We start from the raw sequence: 25,664 nt of genomic DNA on the forward strand, positions 1-25,664 counted from the left end.
TCTCTCTCTCTCTCTCTCTCTCTCTCTCTCTCTCTTCTCTCTCTCTCTCTCTCTCTCTCTCTTCTATCTCTCGCTCTCTTCTCTTGCTCTCTCTCTCCTCTTACACTCCAACCTGTCTCTCTATATCTGCTCTCTCTCTGTCACTATCCGTTTCTCTCTCTCTCTCTCTTTCTCAATATATCTCTCTCTTTCTCAATGTCTCTCTCTCTCTCTTCTCCCAGCTGTGGGGCTGTAGATCTTTGCGATGGAATGGTGTTTTCATGCACACCGTCCTCTCTCTCTCTCTCTCTCTCTCTCTCTCTCTCTCTCTCTTCTCTCTCTCTCTCTCCTCTCTGCTCCTCTCTCTCTCTCTCTCTCTCTCTCCTCTCTCTCTCTCTCTTACACTCTCACTGTCTCTCTATCTCTACCTCTCTCTCTCTCTGAAAATCCTTAACTCTGTGCACACATACACACACACTTTCTGTCTCTTTCTCTCGCTCTCTTGCTCTCATCGTACCGTACTGTACATGAATGCACCGCACCCACACAAAACTCACACATACACATACTCTCTCTCTTCCACACACACACACACACACACACACACACACACACACACACACACACACCACACACACACACACACACACACACGCACACACACAGCACACACACACACACACACACACACACACACACACACGCACACACACATGCACACACACACACACACACGCACAAACACACACAGACACAGCTATCTATCTATCTATCTATCTATCTATCTATCTATCTATCTATCTATCTATCTATCTATCTATCTATCTATCTATCTATCTATCTATCTATCTATCTATTCTATCTATCTATCTATCTATCTATCTATCTAGCTATCTATCTATCTATCTATCTATCTATCTATCTATCTATCTATCTATCTATCTATCTATCTATCTATCTATCTATCTATCTATCTATCTATCTATCTATCTATCTATCTATCTATCTATCTATCTATCTATCTATCTATCTATCTATCTATCTATCTATCTATCTATCTATCTATCTATCTATCTATCTCTCTATCTCTCTCTCTCTCCCCCTCTCTCTCTATCTCTCTCTATCTCTCTCTCACACACAGATGTGTTGTTACGGTGATGAGCTGGGATTAGGGGGATGAGGGGGAGAGGAGGCCACAGCAGTTTATTTTGCTTCAGACTCAAAGCTGCTCTCAGCACACACACACACACACACACACACACACACACACACACACACACACACACACACACACACACACACACACACACACACACACACACACACACACACACACACACAACACACACACACACACACACACACACACACACACACACACACACACACACACACACACACACACGTGCAGGGAGGGGCGCCTGTCCGTCCTCAACCATCAGATCTCTAGATGTAAGCGCTCAGCGTTTAATTCTTCAGATAGCTTAAGTGCCGGCCGATGACAGATAGCACCGGTCTCGACGGGTGAAAGCGATCAGCGCCTAAATGTGGAAATGGATGGATCCAATTTCACAAATGGAGATGGATCACATTAGGTTCGGAGTGATTTAAGTGGAAATGGATGTACTTTTTTCGGGGGGCATGATTTAGCTGAAGAGAGTGGACTCTTTCACCTCTGAACAGTGGATGTCGGAGTTAGAATGTTGGCTGTGCGCTTAGATGCCCTGCAGTATAATATCAGGATGGGGTGAAAGCGATCGGGCGTCGCAGTGTGGCAGTGGATCTATTATTTGGGGTCATCATTTCACCATCGGCTGAAGAGAACTGTCCGGTAACGGTCTGAAAACTGCCAGCGTTGGAATCATGATGTATCTAAAAATGTGTCTTGAATTTGAATTAATCTTTTTCAACTCTGTAACCGGCTTGACTGACGGAGGATCTCTAAACCATATGGAGGGATGAAGGAACCCAGCGCCGCAACGTAGTAATTCATCTATCATTACTGAGGGATCATTTCACCATCAGCTGATTCATTTGCTTTCATTAAAAAAAAGTTAAACATTTAATATGAACTTGATAGATGAAAGCAATCAACTGATAAGAAACTTTGCTGGCTGCCAGAACAGTAGACATCTATATTGATGGGGAAAAAACAGTCAGCATCGCAGTGGATCTGTAATCTGTATGTGGAATAGCATTTATAGAGTGGTGATTAATGAACGCAGACAGCCGCCCAGCAATGTGGCCCTTTTGGGGGGGGTGGGGGGGGGGGGGGGGGGGGGGTGTAATCTTAAAATGAATCTCTGTAGAAACATCGTGCTAACAGGGTTGACCGAGTGCAGATCTCTAAAACATGCGGATGGATGGACTATCGGCGCCACAATGGTTCTATTATGTCTCGAGGCGCTTTCATTATTGGCTGACAAAGATGACTGGTCTGTCTGTAAACCGGACGTCTACACAATGTGGATGGATGTAATGAAACCGGCACCACAATGGACCAATGGACCTATCCTTATAGAGGGATGATTCAACCACTGGCGGATTTGAACAGACGTCTAACTAATGTAGATGGATGGAAAGCCATCAGTGCAGCGATAGGTCTGTCATCCGTAGGATCGAGTAGATATCAGTTGAGAGGAACTCTAGATTTTATATACAATCTTGATGAATGACTACAATCAGCAGCCCAACAATGTGACTTTGATCATTTAAGATTCATCTCAGTCGAAACATTATTCAGAGTCTGAGCCACGGATGTCAAAACACTCAGGGCACATGGAAATAATTGAAGCCACCATTGTTGCAATGGTTCTATACATTTTTAGGAAAGGTTAGGCTACACGTCAGCCAAATAGAAACAGGACAATCTAAAAGAGTGGATTTCTTGTTCAACCGGATTGGATCGAAGCCACAATATGGAGACGGATTTCTCATTTTCCATATCGTTCAACTCAAACTCACGTTGATATCTTCTCCCTTTGACAAGCGAGGCTGAGCAGCGGTCTTCGAGTATCGGGGGAAAAACTAACCAAGTGGGGCAGAAGATGTCGTACGACCTCAAACCGATGGAAACTGTCGCCGCTTGTCGCCACAGTGTGGGAAAGTAAACTCCTGACACATCGAGATAAATGTATATTTATAAGTTTCAGTTTTTACACGCAGGGCCATCGACTGTACGATCTGAATACTGTAGAAGTGACTTTTCATGAGTCATGGATTTACCATTGTTTCCTTGACATCGGCATCCATTTCATTCTGAGACTGAGACTGAAATAGGAGACTGACTTTTCGGTTATGAAGATGATTTTTGGAAGTATGATTCTATCTTGTTTTTTTTTTTGCAGAAGGAAAATCTAGCGAGTGCTTTCTCTTTTCGCTCCGATGTGGTCACTGATCTCTTCTATTCTAAACGAGAGCTCAGCGCTGAGGTCACAAAGATGTGTTCTTCAGTGGAGAACCTCGCGTGACGATGTTCTCGTTGAGACGACCCTCTGATGAACCCTCGACACAACACTCTGGGTGGGAAGGGACTGAGGAGGATGGATCTGCTGGATTCTAACTGCGATGTTCTCATCTAGTATGTCTTTAACCCGTTCACTACCACACTACCAAAGGGTTAACCTTTCACTACCACACTACAGAAGGTTAACCTTTCACTACCACACTACAGACGGTTAACCCTTTCACTACCACACTACAAAAGGTTAACCTTTCACTACCACACTACAAAAGGTTAACCTTTCACTACCACACTACCAAAGGTTAACCCTTTCACTACCACACTACAGAAGGTTAACCTTTCACTACCACACTACAGAAGGTTAACCTTTCACTACCACACTACAGAAGGTTAACCTTTCACTACCACACTACAGAAGGTTAACCTTTCACTACCACACTACAGAAGGTTAACCTTTCACTACCACACTACAGACGGTTAACCTTTCACTCCCACAAACCTGAACGTTATTGGCATACATTTAGAGGAGATTTGGACCGACCCATAGATGTGCGACTTGGCTATAATAAGGTAATTTATAGGCCTGAGATTCTATATTCTATAATAATATTTCAAATAGCATGTGTCCGGATGGCAGAATTCAGTACTGTATCTACAAAACCTTATGTTTAATCATCTTCCCTTTATTCATTTGCTTAGATGTTTTGTACACATGATCTCAAGAAGGTGCTGAACGAGCTCAGTGGCAGTTTTTCACTGTCAAAGATTAAAAAAAATAGAATTGATATTCTCCTTTGGTGCATTACAATATACTCAAGCCTATAGTAACAGACACAATATTTCTGACACTGGGAATACATTCCATGAGATCCATAGATATCCCTAGATACCAAGAACTACATGTTCGCACTTGTAAGATGGCTACACCCTTTGGAGCGTTGGTTTGTGCATGTCATCGGAAATATACACCAAATGCTCAACGCGTGCAATGATTGAGTCCTTACATCGTGTGATGTAGACAAAGAGGTACCTTTTCTCTGTTGTAAATGCTCTTTGCAAAGCGCTCTGTTGACAGTGACACTGTGAAAGCCCCTGAAATCGCCATGGCAATGCGGCAGTGTTAATAAAAGTAAGCCTCTTATTCACGAGGTGAGGAGTAGCTCCAGAGAGTTAAGCTTGATAACAATCACAGGCCTGAGTCTTGTCTCTGCTGAGAGGTTCTGGCTTGCTTAAATTGTAATGAAACAAAGGAGAATATGAATTGTGATTTTTCTTTGCATCTTTGACAGTGAATAACACCATGTTAAAAATGACCAGACATGAAAAACTGCCACTGAGCTTGTTCAGTACCTTCTTGAGATCACGTGTACAAAAAAATCTAAGGAAATGAATAAAGGAAAGATGATTAAACAGAAGGTTTTGTAGATACATGTATTGCGCTCCAATATATGCTAATAACGTTCAGTTTTGTGGTATATTATCCCGCAAGAGATATTAAAAAAATGCATAGAGAAGTAATTTGCTTTTTTTGATCTAGAGGCCTCTGGGAAGTGTATTTTTGAAAAACTCCAACTCTCATTGAAAGCCCTGGACGTCCCCTTCAAAATGAGTACAATTACCAATGGTAACTTTTTCAAAATCGCAGACTTTCACGATCACAACAAAAATGTAAACTATAATCGAACTAATAACACTTTAACCTATTGGTAAACTAACGTATTGATGATAATATACATTATAACTGCTGTTGTGACATGGTTATGATGTTTATACTTGAATACGTTTGAGAAATTAAACGATAATTTTGTCAGACAGTCTGTAGAGCTTGATTTGATAAATCAAGCTAAAGAGAAGCTAAAGAGGTTAAAAGCAAATATACAAATATGACTAGATTGTAATAATATAACGAATTGTGTTTTACTGGTTTTGCTGGCTCTATCCTTCACGTTGTTGTCTTTGAGTGGGGCGGACACTAACATTAGAGGCTTTCTGCCTGTCTATGTTTGTCTGCCCATCATCTTGCTCTCTCCCTCCCTCCCTCCTCTCTCTCTCTCTCTCTCTCTCTCTCTCTCTCTCTCTCTCTCTCTCTCTCTCTCTCTCTCTCTCTCTCTCTCTCGCACGGGCACACTCTCGCTCTCTCTCCATCCCTCCCTCTCTTTCTCTCGCTCTCCCTCCGTCCCTCTCTCTCTCTTCATTCCCGCTCTCCTGTAATTCTCAATGACATTGTTAATGTAATATAAGCAATAAGCAAATCCGCTGCCTCATCAGTGCTCTCTCTCTCTCTCTCTCTCTCTCTCTCTCTCTCTCTCTCTCTCTCTCTCTCTCTCTCTCTCTCTCTCTCTCTCTCTCTCTCTCTCTCTCTCTCTCTCTCTCTCTCTCTCTCTCTCTCTCTCTCTCTCTCTCTCTCTCTCTCATCATCTTTCACTCCACATACACACTGTCTCACAGGGAGCCTATGGCAGCGCTGTATGGCCACACAGAGACATTGATTGCCTATATCTCCGATGCTGCCGACCCATTATTTGACTGCGGTCGATTACACTAAGCAGTCCTGTCGGACGTTACAGACCACACACATCACACACATCACACCGCGCACACACACGCGCGCACGCACACACACACACACACACACACACACACACACACACACACACACACACACACACACACACACACACACACACACACACACACACACACACACACACACACACACACACAGAGAGACAAGAGAAGTTACACTAATTGGACTGAATAAGACCCAGTGTCACGTAACCCATACCCTGGCATTTTACACTCTGAAATCGCAGAATAGGGTCCATCTCTCTGTTTCTACTGTGTGCTTCAACATGTCAGGGATCAGAAAGAAACAAACATGTTTTATAGCTATGTTAATAAGATCTAGGACATATTTATTCATATGAATTTGGACAGATTGACGGATGGATGGATGGAGGAATGGATGGATGGATGTTTGGTTGCAGACAGACTGACAGACAGACAGACAGACAGACAGACAGACAGACAGACAGACAGACAGACAGACAGACAGACAGACAGACAGACAGACAGACAGACAGACAGACAGACAGACAGACAGACAGACAGACAGACAGACAGACAGACAGACAGACAGACAGACAGACAGACAGACAGACAGACAGACAGACAGACAGACAGACAGACAGACAGACAGACAGACAGACAGACAGACAGACAGACAGACAGACAGACAGACAGACAGACAGACAGACAGACAGACAGACAGACAGACAGACAGACAGACAGACAGACAGACAGACAGACAGACAGACAGACAGACAGACAGACAGACAGACAGACAGACAGACAGACAGACAGACAGACAGACAGACAGACAGACAGACAGACAGACAGACAGACAGATAGATAGATAGATAGATAGATAGATAGATAGATAGATAGATAGATAGATAGATAGATAGATAGATAGATAGATAGATAGATAGATAGATAGATAGATAGATAGATAGATAGATAGATAGATAGATAGATAGATAGATAGATAGATAGATAGATAGATAGATAGATAGATAGATAGATAGATAGATAGATAGATAGATAGATAGATAGATAGATAGATAGATAGATAGATAGATAGATAGATAGATAGATAGATAGATAGATAGATAGATAGATAGATAGATAGATAGATAGATAGATAGATAAGATATTCCTTTATTGATCCCCTTGGGGAAATTCAGGCATCATAGCAGCATGGGGGGAGGGGGGGGGGTACAGGTAGTAAAACAACACAGTATACAGGTAGTAAAAAACAACACAGGCAGTGTAAACAATTTGATCAATATGGTCAATATAATTTACTATCTGACTGACTAGCTGAGGAATATTCACATTATTCACAGTGTCACATAAGGTGCAGTATGCATGAGGTAGTGTTATAATTTACTATCTACTGAGTATACATTATTCACAGTATCACGGTATCCACTGAAATATACATTATTCACAGTATCACAGTATCCACATAGGGTGCAGTAAGCCTAAGGTAGTGTAGGTTGTCCTCCTTGGGTTCCTATAAGTCCCAGGTCAATGTCTGGTAGCAGTCGCTGTCGCTGCCCCCTGTTGTGGAGCCTGGAGGCTGCTAGTCGCTGCCCACTGTTGTGGAGCCTGATGGCCACTGGTATGAAGGACTGTCCGAGGCGGTTAGTTGAGTGTCGGGGGGGAATGAGTCTGTGGCTGAACGAGCTTCTCATCTTGACTAGCTCGTCGTAGAGGGGGTGGTAGGGGTTCTCCATGATGGCAGCCAGCTTCCTTATCATCCCCCTCTCTACCATCACCTCAAGTCTAGGTAGCTCGACTCCCACCACGGAGCTAGCCTTCCTCACCAGCTTGTTGAGCTTGTTGGTGTCCCTTGAGTTGATGTAGCCTCCCCAGCATGCCACAGCATAGAAGAGGATGCTGGCCACAACAGACTGGTAAAAAGACTGCAGCAGTTTGTTGCACACATTGAAGGACCTGAGTCTCCTCAGGAAGAACAGCCTGCTCTGTCCCTTCCTGTAGAGGGCCTCTGTGTTGTCCGACCAGTCCAGTTTATTGTTCAGGTGTACCCCAAGGAACTTGTATGAGTCCACCATCTCCACTTCCACCCCTCGGATGGAGATGGGAATCGGCGGGGGCCTCTTCTTGCCCCTCCGGAAGTCCACCACCAGCTCCTTGGTCTTACTGGTGTTGAGTTGGAGGTGGTTGCTGTCGCTCCACCCCACGAAGCTCTCCACCAGGGCTCTGTACTCCTCCTCATCATCGTCGGTGATGTAGCTTACGATGGAGGAGTCGTCTGAGAACTTCTGCAGGTGGCACCCGCTTGAGTTGCGGCAGAAGTCTGAGGTGTAGAGGGTGAAGAGGAAGGGTGACAGCACAGTTCCTTGGGGGGCGCCGGTGTTGCTCACCAGTACGTCAGACTGACTGTCCTTTAGTCTGACGTACTGTGGCCTCTCAGTGAGATAGTCCTTGATCCAGGCCACCAAGCCGTGCTCCAGCTGCATCGCAGAGAGCTTCTCCGCTAGCAGTGACGGCTGGATGGTGTTGAAGGCGCTGGAGAAATCAAAGAACATAATCCTCACTGAGCTGCGCGGCTTCTCCAGGTGCGTGTACGCTCTGTGGAGCATGTAGATGATGGCATCCTCCACCCCGATGTTTGCCTGGTATGCAAACTGCAGGGGGTCGAGGGAGTCACGCACCAGGGGCTTGAGGTGTTGCAGGACCAGTCTCTCAAACGTCTTCATGACGTGTGATGTCAGAGCGACTGGCCTGTAGTCGTTGAGGGTGCTGGGACGTCCCTTCTTGGGCACCGGGACAATGCAGGAGGTCTTCCAGAGCTGGGGCACCCTCTCCAGCCTCAGGGAGAGGTTGAAAAGATGCTGGAGCGGTGCTGCCAGCTGCTCCGCACATACCTTGAGCACCCTGGGATTGGTGTTGTCCGGTCCTCTGGCCTTGTTTACATTAATTCTGGAGAGCTGCCTACTGACCTGACTGGTTGTGATCGTCAGGGTTGGGGGTGGTGGGCAGTCTGCTGGTGTTGGCGGTGGGGTGCCGTTGCTGATGGGTGTGGGTGGGTGGGCTGTGGGGGGGCTGCTTTGTAGGTGTGATCTGGTGCTGGTGTCGATGGGTGGGGGGAGGGGTGTGGGGAGGCCACTCTGGTCAAAGCGGTTGAAAAACGAGTTGAACTCGTTTGCACGCTCTGGCGGGCCCTCAACAGCTGTGCCCTGCTGTTTGAAACCAGTGATCTTCCTGACCCCCGCCCACACCTCCCTGGTGTTGTTGGCCTGTAGTCTGCCCTCCAGCCTGTCCTTGTAGCTGACCTTGGCTGCCCTTAGCTCTTTTTTGAGCTCCCTTTGGACAGCCCTGGCCTGCTCAGTGTCCCCTGCCATGAAGGCCCTCTTTTTCCTGTTTAGCAGGTGTTTAATGTCCTTGCTAATCCAGGGTTTATTGTTTGAAAAGCAGCGTACCTTCTTTGTGGGTACGATGTTCTCCTCACAGAACCTGATGTAGTCTGTGATGCAGTGGGATAGTCCATCAATATCATCACCATGGGCCCTCTCAAACATATCCCAGTCTGTCGACCTGAAACACTCCTGTAGCTCCTCCTCGACGTCGTCAGACCACTGTGGGACAGACATGGTGGTCGGAGGCTGTCTCTTAATGAGAGGCGTGTATGTGGATACAAGCCTCACAAGGTTGTGGTCTGACTGGCCGAGGGGGGGCAGGGAAGTCGCACTGAAAGCCTCCTTCACGTTAGCATACAGGAGGTCCAGAGTTTTGTCTCCCCTGGTTTTGCAGGTGACATACTGGGTGAAGTTTGTCAGGGTCTTGTTCAGTCTGACATGGTTGAAGTCCCCATTGATAAAAATAAATGCAGATGCAGATAGATAGATAGATAGATAGATAGATAGATAGATAGATAGATAGATAGATAGATAGATAGATAGATAGATAGATAGATAGATAGATAGATAGATAGATAGATAGATAGATAGATAGATAGATAGATAGATAGATAGATAGATAGATAGATAGATAGATAGATAGATAGATAGATAGATAGATAGATAGATAGATAGATAGATAGATCTACTCTACTCTACTCTACTCTACTCTACTCTACTCTACTCTACTCTGCTCTGCTCTACTCTACTCTACTCTACTCTACTCTACTCTACTCTACTCTGCTCTACTCTACTCTGCTCTACTCTACTCTACTCTACTCTGCTCTACTCTACTCTACTCTACTCTACTCTACTCTACTCTACTCTACTCTACTATGCTCTATTCTACTCTACTATGCTCTACTCTACTCTACTCTACTCTACTCTACTCTACTCTACTCTACTCTACTCTACTCTACTCTACTCTACTCTACTCTACTAATACTTCCTATCTGTCTGTGTGTTCCAGCCACAAGAACAAGCCGTCAGGCTGGCCGCCTCCTGGTCCGGCCTCCTGGGGGTATCTACAGGGGCCTCCCTACAGCTGGGACAGCATGGGAAGTGCCAGAGATGGACGGGACTACTTCTGCAAGTAAGGGCCCATACAACACACACATACATACACACATGGCCGCCTAGTTATAGTTGAAAGTGGGGGTGCAAGATTTTTTTTTTTTTCAAACTTTTTTTTTTTTTTTTTTTTTTTTTTACAGGCAAGGGGTGGTTTTTGGCAGATTTTTTTTTAATTTAATGAACCTGTACGTGCAATTTCCTGCAATATAGAGCCTTCAATCTTGACCAATAAAGCTGCTCTTTTCACTATAAAACTCAGTTTATATTGCAGTATGATAGCCAATTACTATAATAATAATATATTAATATATATATATACTGTATATACACTGTATATTGATTTTTCGCTCATTTATTTTTATTAAATCAATCTCCTTTCAAATAGGCCAAGAAAGAGAAAAAAGATATATTTCCATTACCTGTAACTCTTGTGTCTCTTTCTCTCCTTCTCTGCCTCCTCCCTGAGTCTGCAGTGCACAGTCATGACATCGATCTCCAAAAAAGCATTTCAAGAAAAAAATAAATAAAGAAAAAAAAAAAAAAGGAAAAAAAATGGAGGCCCCTCGTCACTTAAGGCCCACGGGCCGCGGCCGTCGTTAATCCGGCCCTGCTCGTCTGCCATATAGATAGCGTTAACGTTTGCAAACGAAATCAACGTCATCCAGCTGACACCACATATCTAGATAACATTAGCTAGCGGCTAGCACTAAAGCTAACGCCAACCAGAGGGAAACGTTATTATTATTTATTAGAGGATTTACGGTATGACCAGATCGCATTTCGTGACTGTGAAACACTTTTATTGTATTGCGTGGTAGAACCGTAGAAGTTCTACCACTCAATAGTAAAGACATGTCTAACATAATCCTTTTATTTGAACAACTTACAGGAAAAGTTTGCCTGTCTGCCACCAATATTATGACACACTCGGTGGGCTTTGATATTTACACTCAGCCTACCTGCAGGCTGCAGCGCTGTGCGCCAAGGTCTGCTGGGGATGGGAGGCATTGGATCAAACCATATGGGGCAGGGGGGGGGGGGGGGGGTCGCAATCTTTGGAAACTTAAAAACTTGCTATTAAGTGACATTGCGTATTATTAATTTGATTGAAATTACGTAGTTATGGTTAGATTTATATATTGGGGGGGGATATATCATATTTTTCATATGATCAAAAAGTGGGGGTGCAAAAGCAGACGTTTTCCCCCCCAAGCTCAATAGTGGTGGGGCACCTGCTTCGACTGCTCCATTATGTAGGTGTCTATGCATACACACATACATATTCACATACAGTACACACACAGAGATACACACACTAAAGGTGGCAGTATACTGAAAAAGAAGGCAAACCTGCCCAACATGACATGCCATGTCGGGCATATACAGTATACAGTGTACTCCATGTGGTTTAGCATCTTTCATCACGGATCACACATTGAGAGCCAGTGGGGGGAGAATCTGACTAGTTCAGCTAGCAAACTCACACCGCACGTACACACACACACACACACACACACACACACACACACACACACACACACACACACACACACACACACACACACACACACAGAGACAAGAGAAGTTACACTAATTGGACTAAATAAGACCCAGTGTCACTTAACCCATACCCTGGCATTTTACTCTCTGAAATCTCAGAATAGGGTCTGTATCTCTGTTTCTACTGTGTGCTTCAACATGTCAGGATCAGAAACAAACAAACATGTTATAATCTGACTAGTTCAGCTAGCTAGCTGGTTCACACTGTGGTTGTTGAAGACAATGTGGTACTTTGTATCTCATCAGATATGGAATTTTGTTCTCACACACACACAAACTAATATACTTCAGGGTGAAGTTGTATAGCACTGACAGGGGATCAGCGGTCCTGTCAGGTCTTCTTATCTAAGCCATTACTAACATGTCTCCAACATTACAGAGGAAACTATGATGCTGACCTCAGGCCTCCCTGTATGCATGACACACATTAGTATGCATATATGTATATTTTACCCACACACATATATTGCAGATGTTGGTATACACACACCATTCCTGAAGATATTAGTATGCATGCTCACACATATACACACAGACAGACATACACACACATTGCCCCAGTGCCTAGTAACAGGACATAGTGATATTATCCAAGGCCATGTTGTCTTTCTATTGTACGGTCACCTCCTCTTACCACCTGCATCAACAGCTCACTGGTCCACTAGAATACTGATCACCCTGTTTATCCCTTCCCCTTCTCCCCTCCCCTCTCCTCTCCTCTCCTCTCCTCTCCCTCTCCTCTCCTCTCCTCTCCTCTCCTCTCCTCTCCTCACCTCTCCTCTCCTCTCCTCTCCGTTCCTCTCCACCCCTCCTCTCCGTTCCTCTCCTCCTCCTCTCCTCTCCTCTCCTCTCCTCTCCTCTCCTCTCCTCTCCTCTCCTCTCCTCTCCTCTCCTCTCCTCTCCTCTCCCCTCATCTCCTCCCCCCCTCTCCTCTCTGTTCCTCCTCTCCTCTCTGTTCCTCCTCTCCTCTCCTCTCCGTTCCTCTCCTCCCCTCCTCCCCTCTCCTCTCCTCCCCTCTCCTCTCCGCCCCTCATCTCCTCTCTTCCTCCTCTCCCCTCCCCTCCTCTCCTCTTCTCTCCTCTCCTCTCCTCCCCTCTTCCTTTTCCCATTTCATATTTAATTCTCTCTCTCTCTCTCTCTCTCTCTCTCTCTCTCTCTCCTCTCTCTCTCTCTCTCTCTCTCTCTCTCTCTCTCTCTCTCTCTCTCTCTAACCCGTTCCCTCTCTTCTACTTAATGTAATTATGCTATAGTGTAATAGTGTTACACTATAGGGACAGTGGGGCACATTTCCAATGAATAATTTCCTTAAATTAGTTCATTTCATATATTTTCAAAGTGGGGTTGTAGCTCTCAAGTTCAATTGCAACACATATAAATCACTGATACTGAAACTCACTAATGCCTCGTTTACACGATAGATGGCGAACAAGATATAATTATTTTCCTATGAGAGATGATGGCAAAATCTGCTAATTCAACGTGGATGGCAATGGCAGAATGTACAGTGGTAAAACAATTCAGATTCCACAGATTTCCAAAGCCTGACAAAGTTAGTCTATTTTGCTTTGTACAGCTTTTTATACTTTATTATATACACAATAAGTGTTAAGAATGACACATTCCCCCATGTTTTCATTTTGAAAAATGACATGACTAATTCCCCTTTTTTTTTTTTTTTATTATTGGTCTTTTTCCCCCTCCATTTTCCGCCGTTTTTTCTCCCATCCCAATGTTAGTCGTATGCCAATTCCAGTCCCTTCCTGGTCGCTGCGCACTTACCCCCCACAGTCAAATCATCTGGGAGAGTGGAGGCTACCACGTGCTTCCTCCGACACACGTCCAGCCAATCACCGCTTCTTTTCACCTGGCAGCGCGGATTCTCATTGAGAGGGCGTAGCGTGTGGGAGGACCACACTATCCCCCTCACGTCCAATCCGCGCTTAGCAGGCGCCCCGACCGAACTGTAGGAGTCGCTGTTTACAACGACCCGGACCCACCCCGCCAGCTTCTCCCACCCTCTGATACAGCCAATTGTATCAGTGCAGACGGCCAGCCAAGCTGGTGACAACCCCGGAGCTGTGAGCTGGATTCTAACAGGCAAATCCAGCTCAGCTCCGGGGCTGGTGACGAACGCAATCTCCGCTCGGCCACCTAACCGCCTGACTAATTCCTTTTTTAATATATCGCCACAGTCTGAACATGGCATCAGGAATAAGGTCACAGTCTGAACATGGCATCAGGAATAAGGTCACAGTCTGAACATAGCATCAGGAATAAGGTCACAGTCTGAACATGGCCCCATCAGGAATAAGGTCACAGTCTGAACATAGTGTAGCATCCTGAAAATATGCCTATTATTCAGAAGTGCTGACTTGCCTTTTATCTCCCCTTTGTGCACCAAGACATTCTAATTAGTTTCCATTAATATTCCCTCGAACAATGACGCAGGCTCCTCCTTGGTCTACTCGCTGGAATATGGATTATGAACAGTATCGCTGGACCATATTCACTCACCCAGCCTTCCTGTGTGGCTAGTTGGCGACCAGCAGGGGGCGGTGGCAGGCAGAGAGCGTACCAGAGAGCCGGGGGAGCAAGTAAATGGGGACGGAAGAGGGAAGGCGAGCCTCTTCGGCTTGGGACGTCGCTGTGAACGGTCGCAGCTACAACGGGAGGTGCTTTGGAATAGCCCCCGTTAAAGAACCACCGGAGAGCCCCGCCGGAGCGAGCGACGGGTTATCCTATAACCGTAAACGTAGAAGCGGGTTGCATGTTTCCCCCCCTGAATATCCCTAGTGATATAAAACGAGTTATCCTAGAACAAAGGCGGTGTAGCCGAGTTGGGCTTAAGTTAAAGCTATCCCCTCTATGGAGGCGCCCCGCCAGCGTGGCGTGAAGAGGACCGGTGTTTTAGGGACACCCTGCGTTATTATATACCCCGTCTAGCAGGAGGGCTGTTTGGGACCCAGAGGGTAGCTGCAGTGTTAGTGAGGGCAAGCTTATAAATGCGTGTCGACCCAACACCAACCGTCCACAACCGGTCTGCTCCGGCTGTCTACAACCAGATCTGCACCAGGCTGCCTTCAGAGCACGGGAGTTCGTTCCGACCAACAGAGGGTCGCCACCACCCAGCACACGCTCTCAGCCCAACACTGCCCTCTGCTCCAGCCCCGCTTGCTAGCGCCCTCGCCGAGAGCGTTCGACGCCATCTTGCCTTCCGGACAACGGTGGCGCGGCGAGGCCGCCATTTTGATTGAGTACAATTGAGCATCTATGCTCCGGAGCTATTACACAGTACACAGTGTGGTGCAGCCTGCGGGCGAAGTTAACGTTGCTAACTACAGTTCCTAAGGGGTACCCCAAACATTACATGCCGGCATTAGCATAGGACTTTTGTTCTGGTAAAGTGGGCCCACATTTTGATTTCTTTTGAGTGTGATAACGTGTTTGTGTTTAATAATATTTTCCCATCTAATTAACCCTTTCCGTGTGGGGAGGTTACAGACCTGTTGCTTTATAAGTAAAGCCTAGAGAGGTATTATTCTTGCCGTATAATTAAAGCCTGTCAGAGGTATTATACAGGGTGCTGACCCAGACGTGGGTGATGAGTCAAACACATTCAAGTATATTACTCCTGGCACTAACACGGAGGTGTGTGTAGAATATACGTAGACATAAGGTATTGAGTTACACATGGAGTTATAGTAGGACTACAGTCCATTAGAGCACTCCCATTCATCCTTGTAACTGAACAGTACAAAATAACAGTAAAGAACTAGAGGGGAGTTCTGTGTGCGCGTCCATTCCTGAGCCGTTTAACAACTCTTTTGGTGTGGGTAACGTATATATGATTGACCCCTTCCTATTCTACCTTTCCCTTTTTATTGTAAGGTCTCTAGTGTCACCGAGGGAGGGTACTGCTTGCGGGGGGAACCCAGGGTATTTATTTACAATTCAGTCACTAGGTGTGGGAGGGTTTAAGGAGCAATTGGGGGAAGTGGGAGCGTGTTGGGGAGTACTGCTGACCGCCCTGCTGCAGGGGAGGAAGACCAGAGTACCAGACCAGGTTGGTAAATCCCGGGCCCCATCCACTCACACTACCAGCCTCCAGTCGAAGCTCCAGACTCAAAGACGGAGGTGCAGTCAGACAGAGCGCTACTGTGTCTCGCTACCCAGTGATTGTGCCCACCCGTTCCCACGAAGCAGGGATAATCCACCCTGCTACAATAGCATCAGGAATAAGGTCACAGTCTGAACATAGCATCAGGAATAAGGTCACAGTCTGAACATAGCATAAGGAATAAGGTCACAGTCTGAACATAGCATCAGGAATAAGGTCACAGTCTGAACATAGCATCAGGAATAAGGTCACAGTCTGAACATAGCATCAGGAATAAGGTCACAGTCTGAACATAGCATCAGGAATAAGGTCACAGTCTGAACATAGCATCAGGAATAAGGTCACAGTCTGAACATAGCATCAGGAATAAGGTCACAGTCTGAACATAGCTGTTATGGTTTGTATAGCGACCCCAATTGCAGACCTCAGCCTTTAAGGGGGTAAAAACATCAAAGTCCATGAACACAAAAAAAGGCGGCACTGTGCCTTTAACGGGCGAACAGGCTGGGGAAAAAATAACAGGAATCTTCTTCGTCCCTACACCGAGTAGGGCTCTGCGGCTCTGCAGCACTGCCAGGGAATCCTCTTCCTCCTGACCAGACGCTGCCAACGGGCAACGCAGCACACAGGGGGTCCGAGGGGAACGGGGTGAGAACACGGGCACCATCCCGTGGAGTAATAGGGAGCGATGGCGAGCCTCACCCCAGGAACGAGGACCATGAAGAGGGAGTTGGGAAGTAGCCGGCACGACGTCTGGAGTGGGAACACTGGGATCCTCCCGTGGAGTAATAGAGAGCGAAGACGGTGTCCCACTCCAGGAAAACGACGACAGGTGGTGATGGGTGGCACGTTGTCTCACGCCGGAGACGCGGCAGTAGATGGTGGTAACAAGAACGACCCGACAAGGAGTGGAGGGAAGTCTGCAATACTAGTACTCTCCCGAGCTGATCGCAAACTCCCATCAGGTGCGTGAAGGGGAAAAACGGCACGCCCCCTCATTGGGCTGCATGCAGGACTCCTCCAGCCCTCACAATAGCATCAGGAATAAGGTCACAGTCTGAACATAGCATCAGGAATAAGGTCACAGTCTGAACATAGCATCAGGAATAAGGTCACAGTCTGAACGTAGCATCAGGAATAAGGTCACAGTCTGAACATAGCATCAGGAATAAGGTCACAGTCTGAACATAGCATCAGGAATGAGATCACTGGACATCTGCTCTCGGATTGGCATCCGCCCACGGAAGTTGAAAAAGTTGAAAAAGGTGAAAAGGCCCTGCGCTCTCCGCAGCTACCCACCATTTCATTATACAACAAATAATAACAAACTGGATGCTTTGTTTTGGTCATTGGCAGTGTGTCCAAGACTACACTGGTATTCTTGCCACTGAACAAGTATTTGGCTAAATGAATAGACTTAATTTTAATTTAATGAACAGTTTGCCTTCAACACCACGACAGCATAATGTTCTCCCTGTTGTAAACCAATGCAAGGTGGTGATTTTATTGTCCTGTTGTAAACCAATGGAAGATGATTTGTTCCCCATTGTTCTGCCATTTGTTGGTATGGAAACCTTGGCATTAAACAAAAGAATGCCCATAACGGGATTGTGAGGGGGGCTAGCAAAATTGTAGGGGTACAATTTAACTGTCTGGGTCATATACGACGAGCAGGTGCTCAGGAAGGCGTCATCGATTAGAGCGGACAGCTCTCACCCCCTAATTCCGGAGTATCAATTATTGCCTTCCGGCCAACGTTTGGAGACCCCTGCAGCTAAAAACAATAGATACAAATTTTCATTTATAACTACCTCCATTCGTGCCATCAATGGAGGAGGCAGGAGAGGGCGGCTTTGAGGTGGGTGGGTTGGTGGGTGGGGGGATGGTTGTGGTTGCTTTTTTGACTGTTGTCATGATCTGATCCTACGACCATGTACTGTACACATGTCTGTCTGTGTTCTTCTTGTTATGAATGTTTGCTGTGTTTTTTTGGAGCTCCTATTTATCTGCTGTTACTGTACATGAATTGCCCAGTTTGGGACATACTAATAAACTTGACCTTGACCTTGATGATGATTTTAGTGTCCTACTGTAAGCCAATGGAAGATGATTATTTTAGTGTCCTACTGTAAGCCAATGGAAGATGATGATATTAATGGTAACAGAGGAAACCCTAGTTCTGAGGAGAATAAGCTATCGTGTGTTGTTGCTGGATGAAAAGGCGATTGCTCTCTCTTCTTTCCCCCTATCTCTCCCTTCCCCTTACCTCTCTCTCTACTTCCTTTTTCTTCGCCTCTACACGTTTCCTTTTATTATAGTTTTATTTTTCATCTCCCTTCTCTTCGTAATTTCTTCCATTTGATTCCTTTCCCCCATCCCCATCCCCCGTGAGTGCACGCACGCACGCACGCACGCACGCACGCACACACACACACACACACACACACACACACACACACACACACACACACACACACACACACACACACACACACACACACACACACACACTCAGAGTTATCTGCCCACTACAATATCAGACAGGCTCACCACACATACTGTAGATTCCCTTGACTGATAGTATAGTAAGTTATTAAAATGGTTATTGCATTGCATGTACACATTTCCGCTACTCGACTCCATGTCCCTAGTCTCTCTTCTCTTCTCATCTCTTCTCTTCTCTTCTCTTCTCTTCTCTTCTCTTCTCTTCTCTTCTCTTCTCTTCTCTTCTCTTCTCTTCTCTTCTCTCTCTTCTCTCTCTTTCTCTTCTCTCTCTCTCTCTTCTCTCTCTCCTCTCCTCTCCTCCTCCTCTCTCTCCTCTCCTCTTTTTCTTCTTCTCTTCTCTTCTCTTCTCTCTTTCTCTCTCTCTCTCTTCTCTCTCTTCTCTTCTTCTCTTCTCTTCTCTTCCCTCCTCTCTCCACTTCTCTTCTCTTCTCTTCTCTTCTCTTCTCTTCTTTTCTTCTCTCTCTTCTCTTCTCTCCTCTCCTCTCCTCTCCTCTCCTCTCTCTCTCATCTCTTCTCTTCTTTCTCTCCTCTCCTCCCTCTTCCTCCTTCCTCTTCTCATCTCTTCTCTTCTCTTCTCTTCTCTTCTCTTCTCTTCTCTTCTCTTCTCTTTTCTTTCTCTTCTCCTCTCTCCTCTCCTCTCCCTCCTCTCCTCCTTCTCCTCTCCTCTCCTCTCCTCCTCTCAACTCTTCATACAGCTCCTCTCTCTCTTTTCACCAGTCACCAGTTACACCAAGTAAGTCAAGAGTTGTATTTGTCACGGCATACAAGCATACAGTGAAATGCGGGTGGTCATTGTTAAGTTAACTTCTACTGCAGCCTTTTACGGTAATATGTGACGAGGGGAATGGGCGCTGTTGTTGTGTGTCACTTATTTGGGACTGTACGTAGGCTGTGGCCACTACGCTGTGGAGAGTGTGAAATAAACTTGAGTGCAAAGAAAACAGTCGTCTTATTTGCAAGCTAACAGTCATGCCCGCAGCGATTGTGCAATAATACAAGTAATAAGAATAAGACATTTGTGCAATAATACAAGTAATAAGAATAAGACATAACAGGTATAATGTACATAAAGTTTACAAAAAGCATGGTAAAGACATGCTAAGGTCCTGCGATAGTGCAATACAATGTTAGCTACGGATGAGGCACTGGGTCTTCTGTAGACAGGCTCAACACCTGCTGCTCGTCTGACCTTGTTGGGAGGATCACTGAATTGCCCTTCTGGAGTCTCTGCTCTCTTTCTGTGGGAGCTTTTACTCATCTTCACTGGGGCTTTAAGGTCAGGGGGTGTTGTGCCACTGTGACGTGGAACAACATTGACTGTGATATTGGGCTAAACAAATACATTTGACTGAACTTGACTTGACCTCCCTCCTCATCTCCTTTCCTTTCTCTTACTTTATCTGCAAATGGGGAAGCGTTACTAGACAGGGGTCTAGCTCCAGATGCATTGTTGTTCTTGCCAAGGTGATCTTCCTCCCCTTCTGTCTCCCTCTTCGCCTCTCAAAAGAGGGAGGATAATGACACAGATGCACCAGTACCAGGGTAAAACAGCTAAACTCAGCTTATTGCAATTGGGAAATAGAGTTCACTTATAGTTTGTAACTTATAGTAAGTAGTATCAGATTGTGGAGATTTTTTGTTTACTGTAGGGACGATTGTGCATCTATCTTCTCTCCCTCCCCCTTGCTCTCTCTTTCTCTTTCTTTCCCTCTATTTTTCCCTCTCTTTCTCCCATCTCTCTTCTCTCTCTATCTCTCTCTTCTCCCCCTATCTTCCCATTTCCCTACCTCTCTCTCTTTCTCCCTCCTGCAATTCCCCTCTCTTTCTCTCTCCATCCCTCTATCCTACTCGCTCGCTTTTGCCCTCCTTCCTTCTCTCTCCCCCCCTTTCTCTATTTATCCCCCTCTTTGTATTTCTCCTTCCCTTTCTCTATTTCTTTTTCTTTTTTCATTTCTCTGCTCTAGAGAGAGAAGGGGCATATAGTTGAAATCGATTGGAGACAGGAATGAATAGACGGCTCTCCTAACCTGCCTTCTTTCTTCCTAGTGAACTCTGTCAGACATGATTTAGTGCTTCTGAGAGGGATGTGACTGTCGCTGTGACCTCGCTCCCTCTTATATCCCATCCAGTGGAACCATAAACATCTACTGTTATTACATTTATTTCGGGACACCTGTCCTTCTAACATGACCTCTGGTACCTGGCTGTAACGTAAAGAACGGATGTCATTATCACGTTGCTGTCAGGTCAGATCATCTAGTTTATTCTATGTTGTTCTAAGTGCAATTGCAGCTGTAAGATTGAGATAAGATAAGATAAGATAAGATAAGATAAGATAAGATAAGATATTCCTTTATTGATCGGGTGTCATGGCAGCATGGGGGGGGTACATGTCACGATGGGGTTAGGTAGAATGCAATAATACAGAAAGGGAAGGAATGGAGGAGGCAGAGGCGAGGAGTGAAGCTTGGAGAAGGGTGTTTACTGTAGAATCCAGTGCAATACAAGGAAAAATACAGAAACTACATAACAACTTCACAATACAAAACAACAAACACTAAGACTTACTAGAGGGAGAACGGTGCGACACGACGTGGAGGAACAGGGGGTAACTGGAGGAATGTCGCCACACAGAAGGGAGGACAGACAGAACCCTATATACCCCAACTAATTAACAATTAAGAACACCTGGCCAACACAGAATCACAAACAACACCTAGACAATAAGCAAAGAACAACTAAACACAAAAGCAACTCCTAACAACCCAACAGTACACCACATCACACAAGGGAAGGGAAAGTCAACAACAGTACACACCATGACACCACATTAATCATACTATTAATTATTGTTATCACAGTAGTCAGGATGTCCAGTGTACTGGAGCGCACCGATTGTTTGTCACCACTAGAGGGTGGTAGGGCGCCAATGTCAGGCCGAGGGCCAATGTCAGATAGAGGGCATTGCCCAAAGTTAGGTGGAGGATACTGCCCAATGTTACCATCCTGCCCAGTCCAGCCAGGACCGGGCCTAGGATCCTGACAGTACCCCCCCCTCAACGGGTGGCTTCCAGACACCCGAAAACAACGTCCATAAGCAGGTGAGGGAGGAAGCCGGAACCCCGGAGAGGACCCAGGGAGAGGACCCGAAGACGAGGGACCAGGAGGCTGAACGAAAAACCCAGGAGGGGCATAGCAGCCAGGGGGGTAGAAAACGGGCGCAGATGCCCGGAGAGGGGGGGTGGGGACGGGAACAGAGGCCCGGGGAGGAGGACTGGACCTGGGAACAGAGGTCCGACGAGGGGGGGTGGGGATGGGCACCGAGACCCGGGGAGGGGGGCAGAACCTGAGAACCGAGGCCCGACGAGGAGGGCTGGACCTGGGAAGCGAGGCCCGACGAGGGGGGGTGGGTACAGGTGTAGAAGCCCGGGAAGGGGAGTTGGACCCTGGAGCCGGATCCCGGACGAGAGGCCCTCCAGCCGCCGGACTAGGGACCGGTTCAGGAGAGCCGGAATGGAGGTGCGGCGGCGACGACCCCCGGAGCAGGATCCCACGCAGGCCCCGGCGAAGACCACGGCGAAGACCCCGACGGAGACCACGGCGAGGACCAGGACGCCGATCACGGCGCAGAGCTGGACCAGACGGGGAGCCAGGATCCGTCGAAGAGCCGGGAGCCGGCACGGCAGCCGGACCAGGTGGAGAGGCCGGGCAGGGCGTGGAGACCGGATCGGTCTCGGCGGCGAGGCGTGGTGTAGGATCCGGGGATGAGGAGCCAGGACCCAGAGCAGAGGCTGGACTGGGCGTGGAAGCTGGACCAGCTGTGGAGGCCTTACTAGCCATACTAGCCTCTGGGGCTAGGCTAACTGTGGGCCCTGGACTCACTGTGGGAACTGTGCTAGCTGAAAATGCCTGGCTAGCTTGGGACATCTGGTCCGTCTCAGGTACTAGGCTCACCCTGAACCTGGAGCCTAGTCTGGCAGTGGAGACTGTGCTAGCTGGAGACATCTGGTCTGTCTCCGCTACCAGGCTCACCCTGAACCTGGAGCCTAGGTTGGCAGTGGGCGTCTGGTTAGCTACTGTAGCGGGGCTAACAGGCGGAGCTGTGCTAACTGAGGACGGCCGGTTAGCTATTGACACAAAGCTAACCGGCGGAGCTATGTTAGCTGTGGAAGTCTGGTTAGCTGTCTCGGGCGTGGAAGCCGGAACAGCTGTGGAGGCCTTGTTAGCCATACTAGCCTCAGGGGCTAGGATAACTGTGAGCCCTGGACTCCCTGTGAGAACTGTGCTAGCTGGGAATGCCTGGCTAGCTTGGGACATCTGGTCCGTCTCCGGTACTAGGCTCACCCTGAACCTGGAGCCTAGTCTGGCAGTGGAGACTGTGCTAGCTGGAGACATCTGGTCTGTCTCAGATACTAGGCTCACCCTGAACCTGGAGCCTAGTCTGGCAGTGGAGACTGTGCTAGCTGGAAACGGCCGGTTAGCTATTGAAACGAAGCTAACGGGCGGAGCTAGGTTAGCTGGGAGTGGCTGGTTAGCTATTGACACGAAGCTAACGGGCGGAGCTAGGTTAGCTGGGAGTGGCTGGTTAGCTATTGACACAAAGCTAACCGGCGGAGCTAGGTTAGCTGAGAGTGGCTGGTTAGCTATTGACACGAAGCTAACGGGCGGAGCTAGGTTGGCTGGGAGTGGCTGGTTAGCTATTGACACAAAGCTAACCGGCGGAGCTATGTTAGCTGTGGCCGTCTGGTTAGCTGTATGAGCGGAGCTAACGGGTAGAGCTGTACCAACTGGGGACGTCTGGCCATCTATAGTGGCGGAGCTAACAGGAGGAGCTGTGCTAACTGGGGATGGCCGGTCAGCTATTGGCACAAAGCTAACCGGCGGAGCTAGGTTAGCTGTGGACGTCCGACCGGCGATGGACATCCGAGCAACCTCAGCGGCTGTGGGAGGATCTAGGCTGACCGTAAGCCTGAGAACAGTCGGCAGGCTAGCTACCCTAGCCTTCGGCTTATGCTTCTCCATGAGGACAGCAACATGTCCAGCCATCTCCCACATCGCCGTCTGCAGTGTCGGATTCTCAGTGGCGACCTGGTCGATCTTCCGGAGTAGGAACCCCCATTTGGCCATGAGTAACTCTTCATGTCACCGGCCATCAGGGCCAGGACAACGGTGATGGTATCGCTTGCCTTTCCTGCTGCATTCGTTAATGTTGGTGGCGACATTCTGTCACGATGGGGTTAGGTAGAATGCAATAATACAGAAAGGGAAGGAATGGAGGAGGCAGAGGCGAGGAGTGAAGCTTGGAGAAGGGTGTTTACTGTAGAATCCAGTGCAATACAAGGAAAAATACAGAAACTACATAACAACTTCACAATACAAAACAACAAACACTAAGACTTACTAGAGGGAGAACGGTGCGACACGACGTGGAGGAACAGGGGGTCACTGGAGGAATGTCGCCACACAGAAGGGAGGACAGACAGAACCCTATATACCCCAACTAATTAACAATTAAGAACACCTGGCCAACACAGAATCACAAACAACACCTAGACAATAAGCAAAAACAACTAAACACAAAAGCAACTCCTAACAACCCAACAGTACACCACATCACACAAGGGAAGGGAAAGTCAACAACAGTACACACCATGACACCACATTATCATACTATTAATTATTGTTATCACAGTAGTCAGGATGTCCAGTGTACTGGAGCGCACCGATTGTTTGTCACCACTAGAGGGTGGTAGGGCGCCAATGTCAGGCCGAGGGCCAATGTCAGATAGAGGGCATTGCCCAAAGTTAGGTGGAGGATACTGCCCAATGTTACCATCCTGCCCAGTCCAGCCAGGACCGGGCCTAGGATCCTGACAGGTACAGGTATGGACAGGGTAACAGTAGAATATAGGCAGTAAAATTAGATCTGAATATAAAAATATGAAGGAAAAAAACTGTAAAATATGAGAAAATAAAAAGTGTAAACAAAGGTGCAGATGAGGGTCTGTGTGTCTATTGGTTATATGTTACAATGAATATAGGCAATAAAACATTTGAATCTGAATATACAGTATACTGTAAAAGTAAACAGTGCATAATACACAAGGTACCCTAATGATATACGTCAATAGGCTGTAGCGGTGAGGTCGAGGAACCACTCCTTGTACAACACAATAGAATAATCTGAATCTGAATCTGACCTGGTCCTATATTCGAGTACTCTGTTCACGGCTAGTGCTTGAGGACCCAAGCGCATGCAGGGACACAGAGACAGGAGGCAGACAGCAGTTAAGATCCAGATAATGGGTGTCGTTATTGTCAAGCAGGCTGGGGGTGAGGGATAATAATAATAATTAATAATAATAATATAATAATAATAATAAAATAATAATAATAATAATAATAATAATAATAATAATAATAATAATAATAATAATAAATAATAATAATAATAATGGATTGGATTATATAGCGCTCTTCTCTGACTGACTGTTGCTCTGACTCAGAGCGCTTCACAGAGTCCATTATTCGTTCATACACAGTCATACCGGTGGTGGTAAGCTACAATTGCAGCCAGAGCTGCCCTGAGGCAGACTCACGGAAGCGTGGCGAATAATCAACGCCTACGGCCCCTCCGACCACCACCAACATTCATTCACATGCATACACATTCATACGAGGCAAGTAGGTTAAGTGTCTTGCCAAGGACACAACGGCAATGGGATGGACATGGGCTTGAGCGGGATTCGAACCACCAACCCTTCGATCATTGGACGCCCCGCTCTACCCCTGAGCCACGCCGCCCCCATAATAATAATAATAAGATGCAGGGATACGAGGAGTCCAGGGCAGGAGTCAGACAGGATCTTTGTATGGCTGAGTCCGAGTCTACGATCTGCTGGCAACCAGCTGGAGTCAGGACTGGGTCTTTTGTGGCAGGGCCGATGAGAAGACAATACGTGGTCACACTCCTGCAATC

The 25,664-nt window shown here is 46.9% G+C and overlaps 1 protein-coding gene across 1 annotated transcript in view; it reads left to right on the plus strand.

Annotated features, from left to right (window-relative positions):
- Positions 1 to 25,664, plus strand: part of LOC311232239 (FERM and PDZ domain-containing protein 4-like) — a gene marked incomplete at both ends in the record, with an annotated part of 183,105 nt that overhangs the window by 124,653 nt on the left and 32,788 nt on the right. The window contains one exon of the mRNA XM_084318977.1: positions 10,400 to 10,522. Coding sequence (XP_084175103.1) covers positions 10,400 to 10,522 — 123 coding nt within the window. The remainder of the gene's footprint in view (positions 1 to 10,399; positions 10,523 to 25,664) is intronic.

The sequence above is a fragment of the Notolepis coatsorum genome (genome assembly GCF_963971535.1).
Source record: "Notolepis coatsorum genome assembly, chromosome: 1".
NCBI lineage: Eukaryota > Metazoa > Chordata > Actinopteri > Aulopiformes > Paralepididae > Notolepis > Notolepis coatsorum.